This window comes from Haliaeetus leucocephalus, unplaced genomic scaffold (assembly GCF_000737465.1).
Source record: "Haliaeetus leucocephalus isolate CR32 unplaced genomic scaffold, Haliaeetus_leucocephalus-4.0 Scaffold229, whole genome shotgun sequence".
In the NCBI taxonomy this organism is placed as follows: domain Eukaryota; kingdom Metazoa; phylum Chordata; class Aves; order Accipitriformes; family Accipitridae; genus Haliaeetus; species Haliaeetus leucocephalus.
This window is the reverse complement of record NW_010972665.1, coordinates 1,289,693-1,310,670: the sequence shown is the minus strand read 5'-3', so window position 1 is coordinate 1,310,670 and position 20,978 is coordinate 1,289,693. Positions and strand designations below refer to the sequence as shown.

General features: G+C 42.3%; 1 protein-coding gene across 1 annotated transcript in view; it reads left to right on the top strand.

Moving 5' to 3' along the window:
• The window catches only part of SORBS1 (sorbin and SH3 domain containing 1), a 177,966-nt gene that overhangs the window by 97,601 nt on the left and 59,387 nt on the right, over positions 1–20,978 (top strand). The window contains exons 4-8 of the mRNA XM_010567739.1: positions 9,742–9,797; positions 11,041–11,106; positions 16,309–16,428; positions 17,970–17,996; positions 18,176–18,291. Of these exons, the coding sequence (XP_010566041.1) occupies positions 9,788–9,797; positions 11,041–11,106; positions 16,309–16,428; positions 17,970–17,996; positions 18,176–18,291 (339 nt within the window). The 5' untranslated portion in view covers positions 9,742–9,787. The remainder of the gene's footprint in view (positions 1–9,741; positions 9,798–11,040; positions 11,107–16,308; positions 16,429–17,969; positions 17,997–18,175; positions 18,292–20,978) is intronic.

The window sequence follows — 20,978 nt, the reverse complement described above, 5'->3', positions numbered from 1 at the left end:
GTGTCCCTGCCCATGGCAGGGGGTTGGAACTAGATGATCTTTAAGGTCCCTTCCAACCCAAACCAGTCTATGATCCTGTGCTGCTACTCACCTTCCTAACCAACAGGCTGCCCAGGCCTGGGGATGTGAGTGTACCCTCACTCTCCTAAAAGCTGGCACCACCTCCACTCCAGTGTGAGTCTTAGGCTGTCTAAAGGGGAGCCAGGCTGCACTGTGTTAGGGACACCCTAGTACAGCTTGTGGCTTAGAAAGCTCCTTTGATGCCTGTTATGATGCCCATGGAGTGGGCATATAATTTGTAATAGCCATGTAAGCAGTTAGTTTCCCTTTGTGTCATGTCAGGTATTTATGCTACAAATCTCAGCTGCCAAGTGCAGAAACATTAGCTACCTGTTCAGCTCCTCCCCATTGAAATAGGATCTGCTGTGTCCAGTGCTGATGAAAATATTCGTTCCTTGACAAGCAGGTGCTGCCTGGTAAAAAAAAAAAAAAAAAAAGGTGCTTTTTCAAGTACTTTCCCTGTACTTTAATGTTTCTTCAAGGTCTGCCTGTCACTTCCCTTCTGAAGTGCATCCCATACCTATGCTACCATGGAGTGTCACCTCCAAACTTTCTTTCTTTCCTTTCCCCAGATCCAGAGCTGCAGGAGGAGTCAGTGTCTTTCATGATGACAGTGGCAGGGGAGTGACAGGCAGGCAGGGTGGGTGGGGGTGGCTGATGGTGAGCAAGCCTAGTGACAGCATGGGGTGACTAAGAACCAGCTGGCTAATTAAAGCACAGCAGTAGGAGGAGCACAATATTTAAGGGTGCCAGAGAGAGATAGGGAGATGCCTCCACAAATTTCTTGTTACACCTCAGCAGCCAAGTGACTGGGCAGCACAGTGAAAGGTTTCCTTAACTCTTTCATGCCTTTTATGGAGTGAAATCAAGGGACTCGGAAAATGGCACCATTAACTGAAAAGTCTGAATCAAGGTAAGGATACTGGTATGTTTTTTCAACCACAGTTAGTCAAAGCTAGTCCTCCTAGAGCTGATGTGGGGTGAACTCCCAGGACTTTACATGGTACTGGCCTATGCACTGAGTGAGTAGGTCTGTTGGGGCGGTACACACTGATTTTTCAGATTGCTGCTTTCATTTGGATAGATATTTCCAGTTGCTGCTTGAAAAGAGGGGAGGTATCAAGGTATTGATTACATGGGTTTGTGTTCTTATTAAGGGAAATGGGCAGATCCTTGCCTCCTTACCCTAGTGACTGGATCTTTCTCATACCTATTTTTATGGGAAGGAAGGATTGAAAGTAGTTCCTGAATGCTGATTCTGAGGCAGTTGCCAAAATGAAAATGATGAGAACGGATGTGGAGTTCTCAGCAATATGTGAATTTGGTCACCTGGGGGTGGAGGAGTCAGAGGGAAGTGAAGATGAAGACTGGCTTCTGGAATGTAACTTTCTGCTACTTCTGGAGACACTTTGGATGTCAAACTGTTGCTTAACCCAGCAGTTTGGTTTTCTCAGAACATTCTCAGTACTGAGTAGAGGGGTAGTCGCTGTGTTCATTCCAGTGTGTAGGTGACTTTAGAGGCAGCGCAGTCCAATGAGGCTAGCAAGCTAGCACTCCAGCCTGAATTCCCTCGCAGGCATGGGTTTGCTGTCTGGCCTTGGATGTTTGACAGTGACCAGCCTTCTGAGTTCTGCTGGGACCTTTTTGTGCATGATATTCAGGTAGATGAATCAGTTCCCTGGCAATTTTTCTAGTGTAGCAATCCCTCCAGGCTGGCAAAGGCCAAGGAAAATGACCCTGTCTAATTTCAACTTGCATCCCTAGGCTTGTCAAAGGTGTGTTGGAAGTATTGTATGCCTGGCTCCCCATACGTGTTGGCTAGACTTAGCTTTATGTGGTTCCCTGGAGGTTATTGCAGTTGCATGGAAAAGAGACTAACTCTCAAAGTGGTTTTGCTTATTCTGAAACTATAAAAAGCTAACTGCAAGACTGATATGTGCACCTTGTTACACTGTGCCAGCTCAGCTGATTTCAGATGTTCCATAGAATAAAGGCACGAATCTTCCATCTCTGTGTAAAATAAGAATCACCTATATACCTTGAAAAGTGTTAGCTGTTGCTTAGTGAGTGTTTGTGCAGAGCTTCAAAACAGCTAGTGCTAGCAGAGGTCATAAATAAAAATTGTTTGGTGTGGTTGCCACAGTGAGCACTTATTAATGCCTATGCAATTCCTCTGCCTTACACAGCTAGGAATCTCAGGATGTGTCTGGGATGGTATAACGTGGTCTGTAGCATTAAAGTATCTGGTTTATATGTCAGAGGTGCATCAGAATCTTCTCTCTACCCTAATTTTTGTGAAATGTTTGTAATCTGGATTTGAACTTGTGACACTAGTCAATCTCTAATTAGTATTTCTACTTAATGCAACTTCCTCTTATTTACTACTTCACTGTTTGAGAGTGTGTGACAGAGGTGAAGACAGCCTTTGTAGTCTTTGTTATACAAAATCACGCAAGAGAAGCTGCTGGATGTTGTTTAGATGATCTAATTGATTGTATTTATAGAATGCCATTCACTCTAGTAAACGCAATGTAGTGTTTGTGTCCCTCAATCCTGCAGTCAGCTGAATGCATCCATTGTTATACGTAATTAGGGCTTCTGGAATTTGGGTCTGTTTATTTACAGCAATTGTTCTCCAGAGGCACAAGTGGCCCCATATCAGAGGTGTACAGAGAGTTAAGTGCGGTAAGCAGGGCACCCCAGCTGCACAGCTCTTACAAGTAGTCTCACAACAGCTTGAACTCAACGAATCTTCTATTTCTTCCAGCTGAAGTATAAAACCACCATCCTCTTGGCTAGGTGCAGTCATTGCAGATTGTCTGAAAGATTTCTGTTTTTCAAAAAGGTAAATCTGGTGTCATTGAATTAATTATCCCTTAACTGTAAATAAATCCCAATTTTAGTAGATGCGTGCTCCCTGCCCAAATTCCTGTACGAGTCTCAGTTGAGTTACGTGTCCTGAATGGTCTTAGGTTGTGGTATGCTGTTAAATCATTTACAGCTCTCCCTCTGGAGCTGGCAGCCTCAGAGCTGTGCCCAGTGAGCTCCCTTGTATAGGATGTACATCAGTTTGTTTGTGAAATGTTTCCATCTATGAGGTGTTAGCATACATATCACAGATAAATCTGAGCAGAGATCTCAGCTTCTCCTGCTCTCAAATGCTGTGCCTTGTGTCTCGTGCTAAGATGAATATGAGATTTTATTTTAAATGTCCTATAAATTTTAATTTTTCTTTCCAAAGTTTTAAAATGTTCATGTGAACTGCTTGGGTGTATGGGTGTGGCACAAAGGCATTTGTTTCTTTAGCAGAAATGAATGATACATGGGCCACAGCTACTGTCGCCATCATTTCAGCCATCAAATACAAAAACCAGAGGACAGTCATGACAGATGCAGGAGGAAGTCAAAGGCCAGTTACAGTGTATTTAAAATCTATTGTCATGAGAAGAAATGTTTTTGGCTGTATGGCTACTGCTATGAGTAGTTAACTTATCCAGAGGGAACTGGTGATGCACTGCATGCCAAGTTACTCTTCTGTCTGCTCTGTGCCAAACAACCCTCTGGTCGGCTGTTTTCTAAGCCATGTGTCTGTAGCGGAGCAGGAGGTTGATGGCTCAGGGAGGAACCACCTTTCATCCCCACAACCCTGCAGGTATAACTCATTGTCACTTAATGAAGGTTCAGTGGCTGATGTGAAATTATTGCAGTCTATTTCTTTGCAGGGAGGTCCCTGTAGACATCAAATCATTATTTGTGCTAGCACTGACTGTAGAATTGGTTTTAGTAGACAGGCCAGAATTAGAACGGACAAAAAAGCTGATTTACCTTGTAAACCTTGCTTTTCAGCTGTTGGGCGTGTCAGCTGTAGGCTTCGCTCTCCAGTTCTGTGACATTAAGTAGAGTTTAGACTTTGGACTGCCAGCCTTTTACAATCTTCCGCTATTTGCCAGAATTTAATGAGATGGGTGACAACATGCAGACCAATTGCTTTGGAAATGCTTGTTTACAGGCTTACAAAATGAAGACCCAGAGGTGCAATCGCTTTCTAAAAATGTATGAATGGGGGTGAGCGCAAGGGGGAAGAGCTGCTTAAAGAGAAAAATCGTGTTGGTGCAAAACAATTTAGCTGTAGCTCTTCATGAATTAAATTTAGGTTGCAAATCAGAAACAGCTTTCAAGCCATAAGAGGAATGAGTTCTGGAGCAGGCTTCCAGGAGCAGCAGTGGAGGCAGGAAACCTTACCAGTTTTAAGCTGGAACGTGAAACGTCCTTGCACAGGACTGTATGACACAGTTGCCTGCAATAGCATGGGAGTAGGCCTGATGACCCAGGAGATCCTTTTCTGCCCCCTGCTCCAAAAGTGGTGACCTTGAACTGAGTTAACTCAGGTTGCAGCTAAACTTTGTTTACTCTGAAGTTGATGACTGTAAGATGACTTGGTTCAAAAGCATCTCTGAGTTCTTAAAGCCACATCTCCTAATTTACATTTCCTATTTGACTTTTAGTATTAAGAGGGTCACAATCCTCTTAAATTGCACAAAAACTGGCACACTTGCCCCAGAAAACTTAATTTTGCCCATTAGGAAGGAAACAAACATGCACCATTTAAAAAAAAAAAAAAAAAGCAGTGATACTGCATATGAAATGTGCTATGTTCATTTATTCTAACAGCTGTAACTTCAGGTATTTATAAGAACACCTTATCCAAGCTTGTGTTCTATGCTGCCATTTGTTTCATTTAGTGAGCTTTCACTGCTCCCTCTCTGCTGTCTTAACACTCGCTGAAGAGCATGGGGAGGCTGTTGTCTTGTGCAGAATTGGTATGATTCTTCTGTGTGCACTGCTTGGTTATTCATAGTCTTTTCATGACATTTATTCTTAGGAGCATAATGTTTTCTGAAGGAATAACAGGATGTTCTTTAACCCTTAAAATAAAAATGACGGGCAACATATTTTTCTCAGTATTTCAGGATAAGAGAATAATGATACTTGGAGAAAGAGCTGATTGCCTGGGTTAACCTGGAGCTGCCATCATACAGTTCTACTTATTTTTTCTTGCCACACTTTGTAATACAAAGTGAGAAGTACGGAGGAGATGTTCTTTGCATCAAGTTCCTTTGAGCAGAGGAACCACCTGGCAGGAGGCATAGGCTACAGTCTTTGCCCACTTCCCAGATTTGGGACTCCACATTGCTGGCATGGCATGACTGGTTGAGCAGAGCATCTGGGTCAGGAACGTTGGTGGCAATGTGAGAAAGGGTCTGAGCCAGGGACTAAACAAATGAGTGCTGTCTGTGATGTGTGAGACCTGACCAAGTGAAAATAAGTTTTGTGATTGCTGATCATCCCTGAAATCTGAAAGCATACCATTTTTTAAAAGCCTCAACTCCTAGATTAGACTAATACAAATAAGAATTTGATTTTTCATTTAAGTCCAGTCACAAAACACCTAAAGCTCTTGTATATGGAAAGACAACTTTGAAAATGTAAAAAATTCAGACCTGAGAAGGTAAAGCAGGACTCCAAATCTCGGGAATATAAAGGACCTGCCCAATAAATTTTGAATGCTCATCTCATGTTTAGCAATTGTTTTAAAATCCTGTGTGAGTCATCAGAGCTGTCAATAATAACAAGAGAAGAAACGAAAGGAAATTACTTTTCCCCACAAGCACATTAGACCACCAAAAATAACCACTGCCTGCGACTCTTAGCTGAGATACCAGTGAGTGTGTGTCCTTGCTTGGAACTATTAATGAGCTGTTTGTTACCCCCTGCCGTTGTAGGGGGAGTACTCAAACGTTTAGAGCATGTGAGATAATCCAGAGACATGCTGTGCAGAAGTAGTTGCCACTTATCTGCATTCCTCCTAAATAGGCTTCTAAATGCACTGCTCTCTTTTCCACACCAAGTAGGGAAGGAGCTGCAGCCTTGGAAGAAATGTACTGGGAGTGAAGGGGAGGAAGGAAGCATTAAACATCTGTCTAGAGGTATGACCAAGCTGGCAAAGAGTTGGTGGATGTTATGTATGGACATTGGCATGTTCAGGGTTACCGCTGCTGGCTTATGCTCTGAGGAATTAATTACCTTTCATTGAATGTCTGTAGCTTTGAAGCTTTTGTTGCTATTGTCTGTCACATTTCAGGAAAGGCATGAATTCCAGTCTGGCAAGGAGACACTGGCTAGCTGGCTTAGAGCAGGGAGCTGTAAGGAGACACAGGGGGGTTCTGGAGTGTCATGTTATGTCATGTCAGATCTGGCAGTACCAGTTTTTCTGTTTTTAATATTGACACGAGGGATCTTGGTTTTGGTTCCCTTTGAAAGGCTCCCTTCTGAAGTGCTGCAGTGAGTGCTTGCATGTGTGTCTACAGGAATGGCTTGGCCATCTCTACAGGAAGCTCTCGAGGGGAGCTGGCAGCAGCAAATGTTTCCAGATCCATCTGCTCCCACAGCCCACAGACAGCACGTCTGGCCATTGTGTCGGGGACTGCTCTAAGGATGTACCATCCAAACACTCAACGGCACACTGACTTGCAGCATGTACCTTCCCAAGTGTTACAGAGGGCAACACTTGGCTAGACTGGGGCTGTGGAGCCAGATGTGCTGTCTGGCTGGACCAGGTATCTGATCCCAAGAGCAGTCTTAGGCCTAAGATAGGCCTAATAGGACTTCAGTGTGTGGTTTGGGTTAAGCATATGGGAGGCAGGTAGAATAACTCTCTAGCCCCAATGCAGAAAGGCACTGAAGCATGTTCTCAACTGCAAAAGTGCACCATAATTTCCTCAATCTAAACAGCAGTTATTTCTACCTGCATGCAGCAAATCTGTGTGCAGATCCTCAACTAGTCAAAATCAACTTTTAAGTGGAGTTTCTGGAGTTACACCAACCCAGGTGCTCAGGATTGGTTATGCTCTTCCTGAGCACACTGAATCCATTCTGTGTATGGGAACCTGCATTAAGTATGTGTTCGTTTCAGTGCTTGAATAATGTTGATTAATTTCACATTAAGTGAATGCTGAATGCTTCTTATTTTAATTGAATTCTGTAATTGCTAGTAAGTGTGGGGATATGTGGAAAAGTCATTTTTCTAGATGTAGTTCTAATGAGTTTGTACACCTCCTCCATTTAATTTTAGCAAACTTACTTCTTATAATTATCACTTTATTTTTAACCTCAAATCACTTCATGTGAAAATTTGTTCTTTTAAGGCCAAATAATTGTGCTTTTTTTTGGTGTGAATTCTTGCCTTAATGTTTTTCTCAATGCAATGAAGGCCAGTGCTTCACACTAAGCAATGTCAAGACTCTTGAATCAAAAAACCATCACTGAAATCGGAGTTCTATGGCAGTTGTGATGTCACTGTTTCTAAAGAGACATGGGACAGTTTAAAAGGTATAAAGCATGGGGTCACAAGTTTAATTACTTGGATGCTGCCGTTGTGGAAGGGGACCTGTGTCGCTCTGGGATTGCAGTAGCGGTGGACCCTGCCTTTGCCAAGGCACGTGAGCTAGTATTTCCCCTTTCCTCTCCTGAAAAGGTAATATGCTAGATTGTTTTGGGTTTGTTTTTTTTTCCTTCCCCAGCCTTTTTTATCTCGTATACCAGAGGAAAGCATGCAACCTTTTGGGGATGCTTGGAGTGGAAGAAATTTCCTGTTGACTTGCATGAAGCCTATGGAGAGGGCCAGTACTGAGTCAAAACTTCTGGGTACCAGCAATGTCCTCAGCTTCAGAATGGCTTTAATCCTAAAGCTGAGTACTTACTGCAGTACTGCCCCTTCTTGTAGTTTTTTCTCCCTGCCCTATGGCAGGACTCGTATTTATCCAGTGACTTTAACTCGTAACAGTTTTCCATATGTAGAAGAGCATGATACTGCTACAAACCTCCTTAGCCTGGATAGCCTATTATTTTAGCCTGTTTCTTTCTGCTTTGCTTGAACTAAGGCATCTTTCTGTAACTGAGATGTATGGAGATCAGAAAGACCATTATTATTATTATTAAGTACATTTGTCTAAATTTTCAGGCTGTGTCAACTGTTACTATTTCAGGGTACTTTCTGTTAATATGAAATGGCAGAAACAAAAAGCAGATACTGTACAGGCAGGCACAGTCAGGCAGCAGACCTTTAAGTTGGGCTCAGCTTTTGTTGTTGACTAGTTTTAGACTGCACCCTCCACTTCACACTGTATTTTACTGGGATCAGTTTGGAGTTAGGCTGCATCCTGCTGAGCCTTCACCAACCCATGGTGTATATCTTATGTGCATATTTTAATGAAGAAAATATTTAAATACTTAAGTGTTGGCAGCTGTTGCTAGGGTGGCATGCTGGAGAGCCCAGATATTGGCTGGTTTTACAGACAGATCTGTTAGTATATTTGCTTGTTGAATTTTCTTTTCTTTCCTTTTGAGTATCTGTTGAACATGCTTATTATATCCTGGCTGGTACGAAACAAATGCTAGTTAAGAATGGGGACACCTGAGGCAAGAGCGCAAATTCAATTCCCTGAAGGCAATTTCCACCTCTTACAATGTCCCACTGCTGCCTCCAGTTCATGTAACAGGAAAACAAGTATCTCCAACTCTCTTGTTTAGTTTCTTGTTTCTCTGAGCAATTTTTCCCTATACTTCACAGATTAGGGTCTTTGTTTATGCATGATTTCACAGCTTCAGATACCTACTACTATTCATGTCATGGAAGCCATTAATTGGCTGGAGTTACACTTGATCTTGGTCTCTTTGGCACTAACTTTTGGTGGTGGTGGTAAGATTGGAACACAAAATTAAAGGGTTTGTAATTCAAGCTAGGACCTTTAGAGAGTTGAGAGATCTTGGCAAACATGGACTTGTTACATAGCAATGTGGCTCTTTGACTGTTCAAACAAACATCTGTGGTGTGACATTGAAACCTGTTTGTTTGCTGCAGATACCAAGCCCCTACAGGATTGGGCACTGGGTACGAAGAGGCCCCACAGTTGTCCTCCCTAGACTGTCATGACCATGAAAATTGACTTTTTTCTGCTCTGGTCCCCATCTGGTAGTTTTTCTCTTGGGTTGGTAATTTCACTGCCTTTGGTCCCAGGAGGATTAAAGCCACTAATTGTAAAGTTTCATTTACTGGAGTCTGATCCTGAAAATACCAGTGGCACTGCAGCAAATGATTGGTGCAGAAGTTAATGTGCGTTTCGACAAGTATATATCTTCTGTATTGTAACATCTTTCAAAGGAGAGACCAGACTGGCTTTGATCTGAGCAACAGATCACCTTGAAATCTGGCAATGGTCTAAGTTGAGAGTCTTAGCTTAAAGCTTTTAGTCTCCCTGAGATATCTTTATTTTTTCTTAATGGTGATGCACGTTTTATATATTAGAAGCTAGCCAGATTTGCACTTTGCCATATATAGACTCTTAGGCTTTAATCAGTATCTTGCAATTTAATGTTGAGGATTAGTCTTGAAGTCTGAAAGTAGTACCTATATTGGGTGGAAATGCTCTTTGATTTCTGATAATTATCAGCAAAAAACGTAACTGGTGGTTGACATAAATCCATTTGGGTTTTGAAACTAAATTTTTTGAAGAAACTGTGACTATTACCTTGACTTGTGTAATGAATGTTCAGCATCATGTCCAGTGCTGTCTGGGCAAACATGAAATGTAACGTAACCATTCTGCCTTTCACTTTAAACAGACATAAACAAAATCCAGAAGTGAAAAAGGCAAGTCCCTCCACCACAATGAGCTCTGGTAAGTCTGTGTTGATTTTCACTTGCCGTTGTTGGCATTCCTTTTTATTAGTAGAAATATTCCTGTCTGTTTCTGATGCAATTACTCTTTCTTTTTTTTGACTCCTCTTCTGCCTCCCAGAAAGAGTCAAAGCCCTTGAAAGCTCAAGGTATCTGACTATTGAGACACAGCGGCACGGCTTCTTAGGAAAAAGTGTCCTGGCTTCATGTTTGTTCTTTCAACTTGGCCCATAATGCTCAAAAAACGAATAGAAACATCTTAAACTGGTGTAGGTCAGTTTAGCTTCTTTCACTTTGGAATACAAGAATTCAAAATTATTGATTACCTGAAAAAATTATCTAAAAGAATTTTGTATGTTTTAATAGGGGTGAATGCAAATTTGACATCTGGTTAGGAAAAAAATCAGCTGCACAAAGAAAAATGAGGGACCAGGAAATGTGGTCTGGTTGGGAAGAGGAAAGCTTCTCGGCTTGGCTGGGTAGCCGGCTAAATCAGAGTGAAAAACAAAGCAGATGCCATACCTAAGTGCCATATGTAGGACCTGTGGAATAATATTCCAACTTGATTTTAGCACTTTATCAAGTATCAGCTAGACTATCATGTCCAGTTTTTAGCACCACATTTTGAGAAAAATGTGAACCATTTGGAGAGAGTCCAAAGGAAGGCTAGGAGACTAATCAGGGTCTGAAAAACATGAGCTGGGAATTTGGCTTAAGCATTGACAAGCTTCCAGGTTGTGAAGCACTGGAACAGGTTGCTTTAGAGTGTTGCTGGAAGTTTTTAAGAACTCGTTAGGCAAACACTTGTCAGCAGTGACAGAGGCAGATTTGTTTCTGCCATAGGTCAGGAAGGAATATGGCTTTAGATGCCCCTTGGAGGTCCTTTCTAGCACTATCTTCTGTGCTTCTCTGAATTCCAGTTTTATTCATGTTAGCTGAGGACATTACAGACTTGAAAAATCTCTCTTGAAAATCTCATCACTGAGCTGGATACCATATGCATATACAGAGACAGTGCCTGTTTAAAAAATGCTGTGATCTAGGTAGGCAAAGGGAAGGGAGAAACAGGGGTGTCACCCAAGGGAAATTTGTGTCTCCAAGTAACATCTCCTGAGGTAGTAGGAATACTTCCTAGCTCATGAATCAAATAGTGCTGACCCATGGCATCCCCTCATAGTCAGAGGTTAAATTCAGTTGCAGAGGTTTTAACCCAGAAGTAATCCGCTGCTTCACTTATCTAACAGAACACGAAAAAATCGATGCTACAAAAACTGTTGTCAACGGGCTGAGCAGCAATGGACAAGAAAAAGGTGGGTTAAACATCTCTTCAGCTCCCCCTGCATGTCAGCTGCGTGATGTGGTTGATTTCCCCAGACATTCACTACAGCAGGCATTTCCAAATTTAGTTTGCTTGGCAACTGATACAAGAAAAGCCTTGTGCTGCACCATGCCAGCAGCAGCAGCATTTCTTAGCTCAACAAGTGTTCTTTGTCTCTTAAAGGTGGCAGGCTGGATTTGCCTCTTTGTATATTTTTAGTGCTGTTTTGAGGAAAGCTGTGCACTACTTGTAAGCACCTGTGAATCAATATCTTATTGTGTTTAGACAGCATGGGTTTGTGGGTGCCCATGTCTGAATGCTGTTAACTTCAGTGGGAGGTGAAGGTTTGAGCTCAGGATTAAAGGACAGGAACTAACCATTGAAGTAATAAAAAAAAAAAAATCTGTCATTAGCAACAACGATTTAAAACCCAAACTTCTCTAAACAAACCAGTCCCTGTGTTAACATCAGCACATTTGCAGTGTGCTTTATAGAATTCAGTTTTGTATAGTGACGGTGTGTGTTTTGGCAGGGTGAAAGTATGTGGTTGTATGAGTTGGTTTTCTGCTGGTTTAATTTCCTTTCTTTTCCTTTGATGCCTTTTTATAGTGGTTAGTATTTTGACTGCATTATAGATGGATGAATTGAGTCAGTTACAGAGCAGAACAGAATTAGGGTTCTTTCCTAAGCCTCAGGCTATTTGGATTTGGGATCTATTGTATTCACAGGGTCTCCAGTGCTCAGGGAGAAGCATGGAGAACAGGGTTTGATTTGGGTTCCTCTTTTATATATATATAAAAAAAACCCCCACACAAACTTAAAACAATCACATCAAATTAAAAACTAATGATTTTATGAGCTTTGAAAAAATTCTATCAAGCTCTTCCACCATCCTTTTGCTTGAGAGCCTTTTTCTAGGTTGGTGAAATCTGTGCTTTCCAGTTTTGCCAGGGACCAGAAAGATCTGCCACAAGGGGGGGTGTACACACCACCCCGATGTCAGTGCTTCCCTCAAGCTGGCCCAGTGTTCAGTATTGGTGTGTAAAGTATTAGAAATATGGTTCCTCTTATTCCTGATTTTGCAGGCCTGAGAGAGATGGCGTGGAATGTGAGGAGGCACCTAGTATTTTCCAGTTAATACGTGCAGAAAGCTAATAGGTTTTAAAGGAGAAAATCCTGGCTCTGCAGAAATCAAGAGGACAACTCAAGGTATTCTGGTGGAGCCATGATTTACAAGATGTTTATCTTGGCAGATACGGTTGAGATTCACCTCTGAGTAGTTTTGCCTTTGCCTTTTTTCCCCCCCCCCCCCCCCCCCCTTTTTTTTAAAAAAAAAAAAAAAAAGTTTCACATTAGCTGCAATACAGAGTCAGACAGAGGAAGTACCAGCTGGTTTGGACAGTTTTGTACAATTGCTAGAATTTTGCACAGTGCTACATACGGTTTTCCCCTATGTTACTACATCTAGTATAATTAGTGTGCTAGCTGATGGAGTCCAGTAGAAATCTCTTCAATTTACTGTTTAAATGGATGGATTTTTTTATGAAATGGGTATTTTGACGCTACCCTTTGGCATGAGACGATTTTCAAGATTATTTCATGTTTCATTTCCTTCTGTTGCTGAACTTGTAAAATATGTCCCATAAAATACAGAATTCATGTAATGTGGCTGGTTTAATGTTCCTCTCTCAACCTTTCAGTCCCTTTTTTTCCACTTTATTTTGTTTTAATGGAGCCATATTAATGTTAACTTAACATTTTAATTTTGCATGTGGTCTATCTCAGCTAAATGATTACACTAAAATTTTTTGATGGCTTCTAAAAACTAATGCTTCCAGATTCTTTTTTGCCTGCAGCATAGTGGCAGTCAGCAGTTAGTCAATTCAGTAAGCAGTTCTGTATGCTGCATAAATCAGACATGTCCTGAGTTAGGGCGAATGAAGGGATATTTTTAACGGTTGCATCGCTGCTCTCCGGACTGCTTCTGTATTTGAAATTTCCTGCTATTGTGTCTCCAAGTACATTAGAAAATTTTGTGGCATGCTTCCCAAACTCTGTTCTTCCCTTTTTGGATGTGCCATTTACACTTTTGTGTTTGCAGCTGTTGACGTCCCTTTATGTACACGCTCTATTTCTGCCGTTAAAATAATCCCTGTGAAGAAAGTGAAAAGTTCTCCTCACCTAGTGCTGCCTACAGGTATCTTCTTCCTTCCTTCCCCTGCCATGCATTAGTTGGCCATCATTCTCTCTCTCCCCTAGCCCTGCCTTTCCCCGCTTCACCCATGCACTTTGGCTAGTTTTCAGCTTCATCCTCTTCTCACTGTTTCCAGAGCTGTAGATTTCATCAGTTCACAATAAAGTTAGCTCTTGATGGCACAATACACTGTTCTCAATTATGGTGCTCCTCTGCAGACATAATTGTGTCTACTTGAGTCTGGGATCATTGTAAGCTCTCCTACTAATGCCTGATTATGAATAATATTGTTATTACAGCCTCATTTTGAACCAAACTCCTGATGAACCAAAGAATGTTTCCCATGTATCTTTAGTATTTATGAAAGTAAATGGATGTCAGAGATGGTATTTTACAGGTTCAAGCATAGTTCAGCATTGGTGGGATGGGTTTGTTTTTCTGTACATGCACTGACGTTACAGAATCTTTATATGGATAAATAAGGATGTTAGGCTGTCTGTCACTGCCTACCCAAGCACATGTTTTCCCACTAAAAGTACAAGATTATTTTTGTACTTTGCTGGATTTGGACAGTCAGACTAGTTGATACTTCTTCTCTCTCCTAATCTGTCACATGTGTTCTGTTAGACTAGTGCAGTGCTAATGTCATGTTTATTACCATCTGCTGGATTTCTGTACTGAGAGATTCAGATTTTTGTTTTCTGTCATTTCACCTAAATTGTGAGGGAATTCAACATTTCAGGTACTTGTCTTCCTCTCCCACACTGAAATAGTCTGACAATATTTTATTTTCACACCTTTTCAAAACACTTTAATTTTTTTGAGTTCAGAACTTTTTTTTTCTGATTCTTATTCTTTTGATTCAGTATACAGGTTTAATATGTTGTATGAAAATAAAAAAGTGCTTTGATTCCCAAATTTGATTCTCCTCCAATATGATGGAGACATTTATGGCATGTTGAACTCTGTTTCCATTTCTCTCCAGTGCCTGTGAAGGGAATCTAGGTGGAGGAGCATAGGAGAAGAGCTGCCCTGCACTCTTTGCAGATGTCTAAATCGAGCCTGGTAACTCCCAACAGTGTGTCCATGCCTCAGAATTACAGCAGTCTTGAAACTGGAGTCCCAGAGCTTAAACCTTTGTCCTCTGGTTTGAAAGTGGGTCCATAGAGTCCTCAGGCTGCGTGTTGTGCTGTGTGGATGGGAATGATAGCCAGAACTGGACTCCTCGGCAAAAGGAATCCTGACCCTGTCTGTATCATGCAAAAATCAAGCAGAAAAATCACCTTCTATTTCACCAGGCATGTGGGTGACCTTAAGGCATGATCAGTTGTGTGGTGTGAGTGCAAATGTGGTATATTTAAGGATTAGAGCAGTATTTGATATGTCTGTGTGGATAGTCTTTCCTCTCACAAAGGCTGCCTCAGTGCTGCCTAAACTAACTAAAGGCTGGACTGTAGGAAAGTATCCTCCGATTCCTTACTTATTCCATCCTTTCTCCAGTCCTAAATGTGGATCTGAAGCTATGCTTTTTGTGACATCCCTAAAGCATTGGAAGCCCACATAAAAGCTTGAACTGTGGTGATGCCAGCACAGAGGTCTTTCAATGTGAGCCAGGTGTTTGACATTCATTGAATCTTTCCCCTTACTGCTGTTGTCCATCTAGTACTTTTGATGTTTCCCTATATCGCGGCCACCCTGGCTGTGGTTTGTGTGTTTTGCAACCCTAGCTGAGGCAGTGTCGTGGTCTGTAGGCACTGTACTCGTGTGGATTTAATGGGGCATTACCTTACTGAAGTCAGCCAGGGAATATTGATCTGCACAAACATGGGTTGTCTGGGCAATAAGCAGCAGCCTTTGCCCCCTCTGTCCAGTCTGAAGGCATAACTTGCATTATAATAACAGTTCCTAGAGAGGAGCTGCATCCTTCTCTGTTCAGAGATAGCATGATCCTCACCCCATAAAAACAAAAATCACAGTGTTGTCATTTGTGTAACACACCAGGTGCTCAGTACCTCTTCAGGCTCCCTGTGCAGTGTCATGGTAGGACTAACACCTCTGATTAGGTAGGTCAAACTGAAGTCTGATGGCAGCTGCAGGGTCAGTAATAGTGCATGAGAAAGGGAGGTGATGTGTTTTCCTGTGGAAGTAGCTTAGATAAGCAAGAGACTCTTTAGGCTTATTGTTTCTATAGGTACCTTAGAGGAAACAACTCTCCGGAAGTATTTTAAGGGTAGAAAGATAGCCTTGAAGTACTGGTTTGTTATTACTTAATAGGGTGACAGGAGGAAAAAAACCCAAATCCATGGACTGAAATGCACAAAAGTAAGCCTGCACAGAAGCTGTGCTGAATGGGGCCTCAGCAGCAACGCTGGCATGATCTAGTGTCTGGCTCACAGGGTGATCTGAACAGGTATATGTTAAATCTCCGTTTAGTTTTTGGGAAAGGTGAAACACTGCCACAAAATGGGGGGAGATGGCAAGAAGGTGGCTTGCAGTGCCCTGCCTGTAGATCATATTCAGCATAGTTACAAGATTTTATCCTCCAGTAATCAGAAGACTTTTTTTTTTCTTTCAGTCCTGCACAGAAGGCATTTTTAAAGCTTCAGCACACAAATTGTGTTGCTTTATACCACTGGGACATCCCTATAGAAGAGCCACAGAAGGTGTAATGGTAGAATGTCCTTGCTAGTACAATATCTCCACATAAAGCACAAGGACCTGTGAAATTTGGTTCAAACACTCATCCTTTTTTCCTCCTTTCTTAGATCTGTTACACTGACTCAGAACTTACTTCTACATTCATCAGTCACCTGAATATGAAACTGCTTTGATTTCTCAATGCTTTAAATCCAGAGCTAATCTTCATCTGCATAAACATTACTAGATTGATTCACCTGGAGGCAGCCATGCTAAAATCACTCCATAGAGCTCTGATGGCTCCTAGTAGCTTTGTATCATCTGTTTCCATGTGTCTCCTCTGTGCATGTGCATTTCCTCTAGAAATGGATCCCACTAAAGTCTGCAGCGGAAAAGGAGCTGTGACCCTCTGGGCATCTCCAGCCTATGAAGAGAATCAGAATATCACTTTGTCATGTCCTCAGGATGGTGAGCAACCTGAAAGTAAGTGGGTGGAATGTTAACTGGAATATGTTACTCACAATAACGTCAAGAGAAGTCAGTCCAGGGTCTTGGGATGACTTTTTTTAGCTACAATTTAAAGCCCTAAATCCCGTAGCATAGTTGGAAACCTCTTGCAAGAACCAGATCAGTGGAAGGAGACTGACTCCTGTTCTCTCCTAGTGCAGGTTTCATGACCACTCATTGGCTTAAGTTTGTTTACAGCTCCCTTTTGCTGTCAGGAGCACCAAAGCCTCTCAATTTTATTTTTTTTTTAATTTTTTTTTTTTTTTTTCCCTGGCCGGCCCCTGTCAACTCCTTTTATTGCAGGCGTGAGGTGGAACAGAAAGAGACTGAGCAGTGCTACTGCCACCGTAGCATTCACTTGTGTTGCTGAGGGAGCAGGGATAGTGTCCCAGACAGTGTTGCCACAGAGCTCTACCATCTTTCAATAGCAGACATGTAATTACTTAATTGTAGGAGACAGGCAAAGCACAACAAACTTGGCTAGAGTTGTGGGTCTGGCAGAGAGGATGAACTCCCAAAGGCAAGATGCCGTTAAGGGGGAAGGGGGGGTCACACTTGCTCTTGAAAGCAAAGCATACATCGTTTCTGACTGTATTGTTGGACAAAGGGCAATTCCATTAATTCCAGCCCCAATGTGCTGCTTTCTGCTCTGTCTTCTCCTCCCATTCTGCTCCACCTGTGACCTACCCTCTTTTCATGCCTGCCATTCTCTGTTTCTTCACTCCTACCCCCCACCATTGCCTCTCTCCCTTCTGTTGATGGCTTCATAAATTTCCAGTGGCTTGAATGGCAATGAGCCCATTACTATGGAAATCAGCTCATTAATACTGCCTTTGGTTACTCTCTCAATTGCTTTATGAAATGTACTTTGGAGCCGGAAGAGCTTTTTGCATGTAACTTAAACAGCAAAACGGGTAGAGGGGTGGGGAGGAGCCCAGTGGGAGGTGGGTAAATAGGTGATGAGACCAATGCACCTAGCTGCAGGGACTAGGTTGTAAAGTAACATCATATTTTATAATTCCCTTCGTGCACACGCGCTTGCTCTGCAAAACCTGATCTGTTTGTTGGCAGTCCTTTATCTCAGTTAATCATACATAGTGATGTTGATAAGGATAGACATGTCTTCATAGCCTGCATCATGGCTGAATATGGGGTCCATACGTTTCCAGTGATTTGTGGTGTCTGGACATCAAGCTGCAGCTTTAGAAAGTAGCTAGCTGGGCTGCCTTTTTGCCTCTGAAATAAGAATGTCAATGAACAATTGTTTCTTCAGTACTCTGAATGAATTGCCTTGTGTTTACAAAGGTCAGAAACAAGGAGGGCATCATGTTTAGGGCTGGTCTCTATGGTAATTACGCAGCCCTGTCAGAAAACGTTTTATGTGTGAAATGAAGTAGCTCAACTCAACTTCAGTTGGTACATGTTTTCTGTAAATGTAACAGTTTATTTTTTCCCCTTTCTTTTCCTCTCTGCCTATCCTCCACCTCTTCTCTTCCTCCTTTCTGTGAAATGCTTAGGTCTGGAGCCAGAAAACCCAGAAACAGGTACAAACATTGGCTGCTTATGTTGTTGCTTCTGTTGCTTTCTTGGAAGTTATTTCTTGTTGCCTGGAGAAAAAAGAAAGAAAGAAAGAAAAAAAAAAAGGAAGAAAAAGTCCTTTCCTTTTGCCTGTCCTGTAGCTGGAGGGAATCCTCTGTGATATGAGTTTTCCTTCCCCTTGTAGATGATTGGAGGTCGTCAGCTAACAGTGATGCCAATGGGGATGCCCAACCATCTTCTCTGGCTGCCAAGGGTTATAGGAGTGTGCGTCCGAACCTTTCCTCAGACAGCAAGCCACAGGTAAGCCTTTCTTCTGTGACCCTGAGGGTGATCTTCTGGGTTCAAGCACTGGGTTCGTGGTCAGGAGTCCTGGGTTGAACTCCAGACTTTGCCGCAGACTTGGGTAAGTTGCTGTGCCTCAGCTTTTCCTACCTTTAAAATGGGGGCAACACTGATGTCAGCAGAGTGCTGTGGAGCTCGTGTGTTCAGGCATGCCACAGTGTTTCCTTGGTGGATGAAGGAGGAGGACAATGCTATTCGTTTGCAAGAAAAAAGGTGACATAGTCATCTACTACTGTTTTGTCTTTTATGTTGGTCTGTTTCTTAGAGGTTACTGCAGGCTGAAAGCAGAGTTACACCCAACATTAAGAACAAGATATTGGGGAAATGCCTTTCAGTTTTAACACTTTAACTGATACAAGCCAACAAGGGAAAGGTTATTTGTACCAGAAGGTAAAGTGTTGGAAGTCAATTGTTAAGAGATGTGTAACTTCATCCTTTTTCTTTTGGGTGGTTGGTCTGCATAGAAGCAGTCTGAAAGCTGATAAGGAAACCCTTCATTAGAAACCACTTTCTTCTGTGAGACAGTGTCCCTTTAAAGCCTTGTCTGCTATCAGGGTGACTGCTCCCATCATCAGGGACCTATAGCAATGCCACAGAACAGACACTGTTCCTGAAATTGTAAGTGAAAGCGGAAGAAAGCACAACTCGAAGGCACAGGAAGGAGCAGCACCCTAAAGGAGAGACCCATTTACTGCCTGATACTTACAGCTGTCCTGTAGTCCGTTATTGATCTTGTTGAGGAACAGAGAGAGCGCTAATGCACATAGCACTTCTTATAGAATTCAGTAAGGACTCCTGTCCAACTAAGCTGAAATGGAAGAAAATGGAAACAGCAATTGCAGGTGGTGAATTAGTATTTCCTGATAATACTACATAGTGGCAAAGTGAGGCTTCATCTAACCTAGTGAAATATTGTGGCTCTCTGAAGTCTCCAGACTGAAACTACTGTCCTTAAGGAATCAAAAGGAATGAGCCTGTTCCAGAAGCACAAGCCCTTCAGAAGGAGCCACTTACCAACCCGCTTCTCCACAACCTTACACATCAGGGAAGGGGTGGAAAGAGGGGTAGCATGAGGACAGTAGATTTCAGGACAGCAGCTGTAATTTTATGAAGCTATTCTAGGTCTACATCCATGTAACAAGAATGGATGCTGGCCACAACCTGTCACATGTGGATGAATTTTAAAGAAGGTATTTTTTCAGATTTGAATGTTGCAAGCTGTTAAGGCATCTTCATACTCTGGTTTTGACCATTTTAGCACTGGTTTAGTCAGCCTTTGCCCATAAGGGTATGATAACAGGGTGTGTGTAAAACCTCCTTTCGTACTCTCCAGAGGGTCAATTTGCAAGAATGCAGGGAGCTACTGTTCACTAGGTGGGTGTTTTAATTCTCTCCCTTTCAGTGGTTTATAGTTTTCAACTACTGGTAACAAAGTAGTAAATAAAACGAAGCCTCTCTATTGCTAAGTTATTTTATTTCAAAACAGTTTGGCTTTCAGAATAAATTCACTGTAATTGGAGTTGCAGTCAGCAGGCAGTTGTGCAGTTAGCAACCTATATGTTGCAAAGTACCAAAAACAGGAAGGCATTTTTTTATTATTTACTAGAAGCAGGATTTCTCTGTTGGTGATCTTGATTCTGGAGACAAATTCTTACGAACTCAGTTCCTCAAGAAACTTTAATTGTTCTCATCTTCCTGAAAGCATTTTTAGGACGGAAAAATCCTGAAGAGAATTCAAGAGCTAGCTTTTAGAAGGAGGAAATGCTGACTTTTTACTTAGCCAGCTGTGGCAGGCTGTAGTATTCACATGATGTCTGCTTTCATTAGCACTGGTGAAACTTCACAACATTCATTTTTCAGCAGTGCACTTAATGTGCAGAGATGGCCTAGAGCTCTGAATTTGACTTTGAGATTCAAATGTCCCCAGTGCTGGGAAGTATTTAGTTACACAGGCATGAGCCTGGGTTTAGTTAGCTAGGATGTTAAATCTTGACTCAGGCTTTCCCAGGGGCATGGTGGGTGTTGCTGTGCAGGCTTCTCGAAACAATACAGTACTGAGATTTATTTAGTCCAGAGAAAGGGATGTGTAGGCAGGGACTTGAGAGCTGGGTAAAGTTTGCATGCTGCCGTGAGCAGTGCTAAGAAAGAATGTATGAGATGATGTATGTGAGTGACTTCTGCACTGACCTTCCAGATACTGTATTTGCTTTTTGTTCTTGCTGTATTAAAACCTGCTTAACCCAAGTCTAATGACTGAATTCGTTCTTTGAATTTATTCATTTTTTCCTTCCTTTTTCCTTTCATTTGGTGCTGCTTCCTCTCTCCTTTTCCTTCTTGACTCTGCATGGGCAGGCCCTTGCTCCTCCCCGTCCTCCTCTTCCCAAAGAGGAAAGCTTTGCATGGCGTCCTCCCACTGGCACTAAAGTGCCCAACCTGTTGCCAGTGCCCATCATGGACTGCGTGTACCTGAATGCACCCAAGCCTTATATGCAGCGTGCATCACCAAATGCCAGTGCATGGCGTTATTTCTCATCACCTACCCCCTATGGGGCCATCCCCAGTGGGAAGCAAGGCTTGCCAGCAGGGCATTCTCCCTCTTCAGGCCCCAAAGATGAGGTGCATGCTGGGCAGCCACTCTTGGAAAG